Consider the following 8,992-nt stretch of genomic DNA (forward strand, 5'->3'; position numbering starts at 1 on the left):
AAATATATTAAAATGTCATCTTTGAGGTCTTATTACAAGATCGCATTTGCTTGTTTTGTCACTCTCTATTATTGTCCACTAGAGATCTTTGGTCAGAGCATTCAATCAATTCCCCTGCTTGCTGCTTTCCATTCTCCAAATGGTATTCTTGAGAGGTGTTTTTCTGTAAGTGGTGGGGAGGGGGTGGGAGAAGGGTGTAACTTTCCTTTTAAACCTAACATTAGATTTACTTGGAATTTCAAATATCATTAAAGAAGAATTATGTTATTATCAAATGATGGCCTGGGACTTAAAAGCTTGAGAAAAGCTATTCTAGATCTTTTTTTTTTTTCTTTTTTTAATTCACAGTTGTCAGAGTTCATTATGTGCTACATAGTATATTTTTCCCAAACCTCAGGACAACCATTTTATAAAAAATAGATGTTGAAGAAACACTGGAGAATAAGGCCTCTTATGGACTCTAAATTTGCTAATCTATATCTCATTATGACTTAATAGTGCAGGTCTGATCACTAGCTGTTACCTCACATTCTAGAACCCCTTGTCATGAATTAAACACAGTTACATGTGTCATAAGATCCTTTAACAAAAATGATATTGACGGTGATACCAAAATCAAATGTTTTGACACAATTCTTCCTTATATCAGTTTTAGCAAATTGAGTGCTAAATTCTGAGATGAATCCCCACACTGTGCTTTTATGTAGCTGCACAAAGAAATAAACTTAATAAATCTAGCATTTATGTTGCACATTTAATAGAAAGCTCTTAAGCCATAATCACTGTAGCTGCTGGGCATCTTATTTCTTCAAGAATTCTTTCAGTGCATGCATTAACTTTGGTTAAATTATTCTGGATTTAAAAGGCAGAAGAATAATTAAAATAGTATGGTTTCAGAAACATCATTGTAACAGTCCAATTTCAAAAGATTCAGTTGCTAAATTTTACTTCATACTCCCTTTACAGATCAGTTATTTAGATTTTAAAAAAAGGGAATCATGTGCTATTATCTGCGTGGCCATTAGTCTCACACAAAGAAAACTATAAAATAAGACTATGAAATCATTCTTCCAATGATTGTCATTGAACTGTTACATTAGGAAACATTCACAGTAGGAAGTCTCTCTCAATCTCCAGCATATAAAATAGTGCAAAAGGAAAAAAAAAAATTCCAGTCCTGTTATCTGTGAACAAAACTTGTTACATTTTCTCCGATTTTACTTCTTCCATATTGTTAGGCATTTGCTGTCATATCTTCCCAAAATTAATAATAAAATATAATCAATTTCTAAAGGCCCTCACAGCCTTTTTAAAAGTTGATTTCCAGTTAAAAATAAACTTTAATTAAATCCAAGATAAAATTGTGACCTATATTCTATTAAATAATTCACTTTCTTTTTTTTTCCTACATAGTAATTCTTAAAATTTTTAAAAAACAAATGACTGCTCGAATTCATTAGTTCTTACATAGTAAATACTTCAAAATGCCAACTTTTCCCATCACTGCACAATTATGAACAATGTTGACAATTTACTTACACACACACACACACACACACACACACACAAATACACACATATTCATTCTCTCCATGGAATCATCTTTACTTCTAACATCTTTTCCAGTTAATGTGCAAAATTCTTGCATTCTAATAAAAAATATAAAGATAGATTTGCTCCTATTTTAGCCTCCCTCTTCCCCAAGATGTATCATTTATTTGATATGTAATACAAGTTTAGTAACAATTATACCACGTATAACCATTAAATGGCGTACTACTATATGCATTAGGTTCGTTTGCATATTTCATTTTCATAACTGCACTCTCTATGCATAAATATATTTGGAGATACTGGGGTTGGGGGGGGCAGTGGCGGATGGAGAACAAGATTCACACATCGGTCTCCACAGCCTTTGCATTAGAACAGTTGTTTTTATCTGTCTCACTGTCGTCCCCCTTTCCCTGACACTTCTCCTCCTTTGCACAGAGAGATTCCTTAACTCCTTCTTCCATCTCTAGATACTCTGACTTGTCCCCCAGGGAAGAAGAAGTAGAGCTCCGAAATTTCTTCAGCAAATTAGAAGGGAGGTATGGGCAACTGACTGCATTCTGTGTCAGCTGTGTCTGTTCCTCATTTTCAGTCTCTCTGTGGTAGAAATAGTTAAAGTTAGAGACAATCACTGGCACTGGCAAAGCAATGGTTAACACACCTGCAATGGCACACAGGGACCCCACGATCTTGCCCCCCACAGTGATGGGCTTCATGTCCCCATAGCCCACAGTAGTCATGGTCACCACAGCCCACCAAAATGCATCTGGGATGCTTTGGAAATGGGTAGTAGGTTCATCTGCCTCCGCGAAATACACGGCGCTGGAAAACAAGATGACCCCAATGAAGAGGAAGAAGATCAGAAGGCCCAGTTCCCGCATGCTGGCTCTGAGGGTGTGGCCCAGGATCTGCAGGCCCTTGGAGTGCCTGGAGAGTTTGAAGATCCGGAATACCCGGACCAGACGGATGATCCTGAGGATGGCAAAGGACATGGCCTGCTGCTGCTGTCCATTGCCACCCCCCTGTTGCTGGGCCAGATCAGTGCCCAGTGTGATGAAGTAAGGCAAAATGGAGACAATGTCAATGATGTTCATGATGTTTTTGAAGAAGAGTGCTTGGCTGGGGCAAGCGAAGCAGCGAACCACAAACTCAAAGGAAAACCAAACGATACAGACTGTCTCCACGATGAAGAAGGGGTCATTGAATATGGTGTGCCCTGAGTTCTCTAGGTGGGGAGCCGAAGTGTCATTCAATAACCCAGTGTGTCCGCCTGCGCTCAGTGCCATGAGGAGATCCCTGTCGTCCCTAAACTCAGGTAAAGTTTCCAGGCAGAAAATGACAATGGAGATTAAGATGACCAGGACGGAAACGATGGCTATGCCCCTTGCTGGACTGGAGCTCTCCGGGTACTCAAAGAGAAGCCAAATCTGCTTTTTAAATTCATTCTCCGGCAAGGCCCGGTCCTCCTCCTCTCTCACAAAGCCCTCGTCCTCCCGAAACTTGAGCAGGGCCTCCTCTCCCAGCTGATAGAACTTCACCTCCTCAGTGAAGATATCAAAGGGGACATTGACTGGCCTCTTGAGGCGGCCTCCTGATTGGTAATAATATAAGATGGCATCGAAGCTAGGCCTGTTCCTGTCAAAAAAATACTCGTTACGCAAAGGGTCAAAGTACTGAGTCCTCTTCTCGGGGTCTCCCAACAAAGTCTCTGGAAACTGCGCCAGAGTCTTCATCTGGGTCTCAAAGCGCAGGCCGGACACATTTATCACCACACGTTCACAGCAGTCGCTGTAGCGGACGGAGCTATAGCCGCCGCCGCCGCCCCCATCATCTTGAGGCAGCAGGTCCGTGTAGGAACATTCATCACCGTGGTCATCTTCGCTATAGTAAAACCTGCCCTCCTCTTCCTCTTCCTCCTCCTCCTCCTCCTCCTCCTCTTCCTCACTCAGCTCCCTCAGGATCTTCTCCTCAGAGCCACTGGGCATCAGGTCGGAGCAATGAGGAAAGCTGCTCTGACGGTGGTGGGCTTTCTTCCTCTCAGGCGGCTGGCGCCTCCTCCTCCGACTCCCCCGGCCACCCTGAGGGTCATGGGAGGTGCAGGCCCCACGCGCCTGGTGGTGGTGGTGGGAGCCCCCTCCAGACCCCGCGCCGCCTTCCACCGCCGCTGTGGCAGCTGCCACGGCGGCGGCCGCAGCTGCCCTCGAGTGAGCAAGCCTCTCCCGCTCCCGGGCCCGGGCCTGGGCTGCATAACCATAAGGCATGTGACTGTTGCACCCTGAGCTCTCCGCACTCACCATTGCAACCTCCATGGTGGTGGTTTCGGGAAATGGCTGGTTCCAGTTGTAGAAGAAGAAGAAAGAAAACTAGGGCAGCTTCTTTTCTCACCAAATTAAGGTAAGTTTGGAACCCTTAAGCAGATTGCTTGGAAGACTAAGGATATTTTCAGTCCAACTTTGCATTTTCTGTTTTTAAATCAGTACGCCCCATGCTCTCTGTTCCCAGGGATTCAACATTGCTCTCCAGAGCTTGGCTGGTCTAGATAAACAACCTAGCACTCTCAAGCCCAAGTCAAAAAATGGTGGGGTCTCCCAAACACCTGTTTTTGGGTGGCTGTTCAAATTTGGAAATACGTCTAGGATGTGGTTGGTGATGATGCCGCAAGATTTCAAAGGCGGCAAGTATCTGACAGCCAGCAGTTGTGCCTAGAAAATGGAATATATTTTTCTGCCATGGAAATTGTCCAAAGCTCAGTCCATCAAATTTAAATAAAACGCAAATAAGTCTTTAGTCTTAGCACTTGCCTTCTAGGGACGGCTTGACCCATGTTAACACGTGGCTTGAAGTACGTCCAGCCATGGCTGCTCAAAGCCTATCAGGATGATTCTCCAGGTGCTCCCCTCAAGTTCATCACAGGCTTCCTTGACCCAGGGGCAATGCCAAGCTATCGACAGAGGCAAAGACCTTGGGAGGTAGAGAAGGTACAAGATGAGGTATCAGCAGGGGCACACCCGGCTCTGAGATCTCCATAGAAATCAAGGAAATGCAGAGCATCCTTCAGCTAAAATCATGCAGAAGTACTTCACCTGAAAAAGGAAGGGAAACAAGCATAGGAGAAAAATAAAAAGAATCAAATCATAAAGAGCAAACAGTGTTTCCTTCCCGTACACCTTCTTTCTCCTGTCCTCAAGCAAACTACATAAAGCACCAAGTGACCACAAAATTTCCAAGGAGTGTGGGGCAGGTTGTTAAATCTCCTCCTCACTAAACCATCCTTCTGTCCTTCTTCTTTGGTTATTATTTCAGCTCAGTCTATTTTCATGGCAACTCAATTATTTTTCCTCTCTCCACTCTCGACCCACATGGCTCCTCCTTTGGCTCTCCCTTTCACTCATGCCAGGTCTTAATTCTCAGTGTCACTTTCTTCATTCCACAATAATAATGCTTTCACTTGACAGCTGCTTTCATCATTCATTGATCTCAAGGCATTTTTTTTTTTAAATTTCCACTCATCAAATATTTCTGAATTTAGTGCCTTTCCACCCCTCTCTGTCTTGATTCAGGATTAGAGCAGTTGGAAAAACCAGTTTTCTTTAATTCAGGGTCTACCACTTCAACAAGCTTCAATCACCTTATCTACATACAACCCCCTCCATCCCGCTTGGCGAGGTTGAATGAGACAGTGAATGTTGATCAAACAGCACAGACATAATGAATGTCAATAAATGATGGCAGTTCCGAATAATAGGACCATAACCTAAGTTTTTATTGTCAATCTACTCACGCCCAAATGTATATGTCCTTAAACCACGGTCTCGATTACAGGGAGGACAGAATGTGAGGACATCCAGGACACTTTGAGATTCACCAATGGCCTGTATTAAGTTGGCACTTCCTGACCCCCTGAAGCATGCCCCTGTTGTTTTTCTGTTTCCCAGACTCCAGAACACTCCCTACCACCCACAGACTAGGAGCTAATCCCAGTTTCCACTTCTCTGATAATCATCTTTTCTCCTTGCGGTTCCTCCATGTTCCCCTCAATGCCTCCTCCTACACTCCTCTCAAGGGACTATTTCCTTATGTTTTAAATCCCAGTTTGTGTGGATTTTATTTTCAGCCTATCATACTTCCCCCCACCCCATAACTTAATCCATTATTTCCCATCTCCCAACCCCCCGCCTCCCTTGCCTCTCTCTGCCCACTTTTATTTCCAGTCTGTCACTTGCTCATCACATCTTCCTTGCAGCCCCAATCTGTCTCTACTGTCACTTGTTATTCCTGGCCTTTCTTCTTAGTTGGCTCTCTCTAGGTCCAACTAATTCATCTCCTCAGCCAGGACCTGTAAAAACTGCCCTAATCTTCTGTCTCCTATGCTTTTGCATTCACTCTGTCCAACAGGACTTCCAAGAATGCAGAGTGGCCCAGAGAATTGGGGAGGACAATGACAGTCAGAATTCAGGGCATCTACCAGTTTCTATTACTGGAAGCATTTGGGGAGCACAAGGGAAATGGCTTTCTGGAGCCATTAACGGGATTCAGCCCTTGACCACCTGCTGCTCCTTGCTGAATTCTGTCAGCCTAGAAGCCTAAACCCACCCAAGTTTTATGAAGTGACAAAGCAGGGAAGTGGCAAACTGAGGGCTTCCCAATCATCATCACACATTCTCCTAGGGCAAGAGGTGAGCTTGATTTGGACACAAAACACACCTCTGAAGGTATCTCGAATGACAAGCCCCTTCCTTTGCCTGGCTCCTAACAACAGCAAATACTCTGAAATGTTTACCCTCAGGAGGTCTCCAAGTCCCTACCAAACCACCCTCGGGTTACATTTATTCTGGAAGGTCAGGCCACCACCATCTTTTAAAGACTTTCACAGGCCAAAGAGCCTGAGAGTTTGCTCAGTTTCTTCCCCAACTCCCTCAAAGCCCTTAGAATACACTATTGAAATAAAACCCCAGTAGAACCAAAGTGCCTGTATATTTGTATACTATGCACACCCCCCTCCCAACTAACTGCTCCCAGAATGTCATGAATTAACAGGTCTTCTAATTCACCGCCAGCTCTGCAGGAGATCTAGACCTGCCCTCATTTTGCTCTACACCATTTATTTATTTATTTATTTACTTACTTACTTACTTACTTATTTGGGTTTAGTCATTTTTTTCTCTCCCTCCCCCACTTTACAAAAAGCAAATTACCTTCCTTTTAATTGGCTACCAGTTACCTCACTATCCCTAACCGAGAAGAAGAAGAAGATGATGATGATGATGATGATGAAGTAGAAGAAGAGGAAGAGGAGGAGGTGGTGGAGGGAGCAGGGGGGAGAAGGAAAAGAATAAGAGAAAAGGAAAGAAAAGGAAAAACCTTCCACACAGCAAGACTGGTTTAAAAACCTCTCTTCCTTCCCTAGGTATTCATGCTTAGGAGAATCTATTCAAGCCTACTCCCGGGAGACTTGATGGGGGAGACCTTTACATAGAAATTTCCCTTCCTCTTTAACACCATTAAACTAATAGGATTTTGCAGACTACCTATTCTCTGAATCCCTCTGCCCCCAAACAACAGCCAAGCATTCCTCCCCGCCTCCTCTTCTCCCCTACCCCCAACAACAAGGCTGTTTTCATCCCCCAGTGCTAATTTCTGCAACTGTCTTAGGATGGTACCTGGACCTATCAGAGAGAGAGAGAGAGATTGAGAAAATCAAAAAGCCAACACGGTGAGAAATATACACTTCAACGCACGCCATTTACACCGTCCCTATGTGCTGCTGAAATGCTCGGAAAATGCACGCAAATCCAAATGCTGGGAGAGGCAGCAATTGAAACCCGTTCGCCAGCTGTTCCCAAAGGAACGGAACCGGTGAGTCTGGGATGAGGCAAAGCGATGCTAAATCTAAACCCCACCTCGTTGGGAAACGACATCTTTAATCGCACCCTCCCCTCCAGACCTAGGTTCCCGCTCAGGCACATTAAGCAGGGCGCACGCACCCCATCCCTGGGGTTAGGAAAATAACAACTGTTGGCCCCCCAGAACGCCGCGCAGCATCTGCACCTCCCTCCTTCCACCTCCTGGTTTATTTTTAACCGCCTTCCATTCATGCCCTTCTGTCACATTCCCGATATTATTTATCCCTCAAATGTCCACTGTTTCTTAACAACCAAAAGAGGAGAGTGGAGGAAAGATAAGAGAGGTATCATACTTACCGTTCCCAGGCGGAGTGAAAAATAAATATAAAGAAAATTCCCCGCTTGGTTTGTCTTTCCCCCTCAAGCTGCAACAGCTGGAGGAGGGGAAGAATGTTCTTGGGGGTAGAAGGAATCACTCCGGTGTGGCAGGTGGAAGCTCCAAAATATCCACGAAACAAGTTCTGTTGCCTGGCGGGGGAGGGGGGAAGCGGGGGTGGGGGGGCACAGAGTCCTCGCTGCTGGAGCCCGGGGTGGGGATCAGGGCTACCCCGGGGAAGACCCCAAGACTTCTGGTTCCTTTGGAGTTCAGCACAGGAGGGCTCAATCGGAAAAGGAAGTCAAGGTTCCCCAGAAAAAGAAACAAAATCCTAGACAGCAGCGATCACTTGTTAAGCCCGAATTCCTCCTCCAATATCCATCCCTCTCCCTCTCTCGCTGGCTGCAGAAGCAGCACACGCCTCCCCTGGCCGGGAACGCGCGCCGGCCGGGGGCGGGGCCAGGGCCGTGCTGAGGGTGTGGCGTTCCGGCTGTAGCCTGGAGCACCTCCCCGCGCCGCGGGGCGGGCACAGTCACGAAGCTGCCACTGCCCGCCCCGCCGCCGACCCCCCGACGCTGGGGAGCAACAGGGAGCGATTCCGGGAGCCTCTGGCCGTCGCCCCCAGAGGCAAAGCCCTAATCCTGGAAGAAGAGGCGTCCCCGTTGGAGCTGAAATGGGGGTCCCCGCGGCAGAGCGGGAGCCCAAGAGAGAGGTTGGGAGGGAAGACCTCGACGGGAGGTCCAGTCTCACCAACAGGGTGCTTCTGTGCGTCTTCTCCTCTCCCTGACCCGCTTTCTCTAGAGCTCAGCGCGCGCGCGCGCACACACACACACACACACACATACACACACACACACACACGCACGCACGCTCGCACAGCCCCGCATAACGGGTTTGTGGGGTTGGGAACCTGGATGCATCTCTGGCGAGGCCGCTAACTAGGAGCCCCTTGGTAGCCTACGAACGTGTCGATTCCCCTTGGTCTCCGCCTCCTTTGCACAATTTGCCAGCCTCCACTCGGGGGTCGGGCCTCTGGGCGCAGAGGAGGCCGACTTTAAAAGTGTGCTCGACTCGGTGAGGGGTGGGCTGCAGAAATTGGCATCAGGCCCAGGTTAAGGGTTGCGCACGGGAGGCACAAGTCCAAGTGGGAGAAAGTCGCAGGGCTCCGAGCGGTTTCCAAGTCCCGCCCGGAGGCGGAGGATTTTAGAAGGGGTGAAGGAGC

At 46.7% G+C, this 8,992-nt stretch overlaps 1 protein-coding gene across 2 annotated transcripts; it reads right to left on the reverse strand.

The window, feature by feature from the left end:
- Window positions 1-381: 381 nt before the first annotated feature.
- KCNA4 (potassium voltage-gated channel subfamily A member 4) lies at window positions 382-8,181 on the reverse strand. Of its 2 annotated transcripts, none has more exons than XM_027581490.2 (2): window positions 7,752-8,181; window positions 382-4,512 (listed from the first exon to the last, which is right to left on the reverse strand). In XM_027581490.2, the coding sequence occupies exon 2, from the start codon at window positions 3,858-3,860 to the stop codon at window positions 1,893-1,895; it is 1,968 nt and encodes a 655-aa protein (XP_027437291.1). In that variant the 5' UTR covers window positions 3,861-4,512; window positions 7,752-8,181; the 3' UTR covers window positions 382-1,892. The 2 variants fall into 2 exon arrangements, with proteins under 2 accessions (XP_027437291.1, XP_027437290.1); XM_027581489.2 differs by having other exon boundaries at window positions 382-4,634.
- Window positions 8,182-8,992: the final 811 nt, after the last annotated feature.

This window comes from Zalophus californianus, chromosome 11, assembly GCF_009762305.2.
Source record: "Zalophus californianus isolate mZalCal1 chromosome 11, mZalCal1.pri.v2, whole genome shotgun sequence".
Taxonomy (NCBI): Eukaryota; Metazoa; Chordata; class Mammalia; order Carnivora; family Otariidae; genus Zalophus; species Zalophus californianus.

What these genes read in the sequence shown, in the direction of transcription:
- KCNA4 (XM_027581490.2), bottom strand. Translation starts at nt 3,860, where the DNA reads ATGGAGGTTGCAATGGTGAGTGCGGAGAGCTCAGGGTGCAACAGTCAC.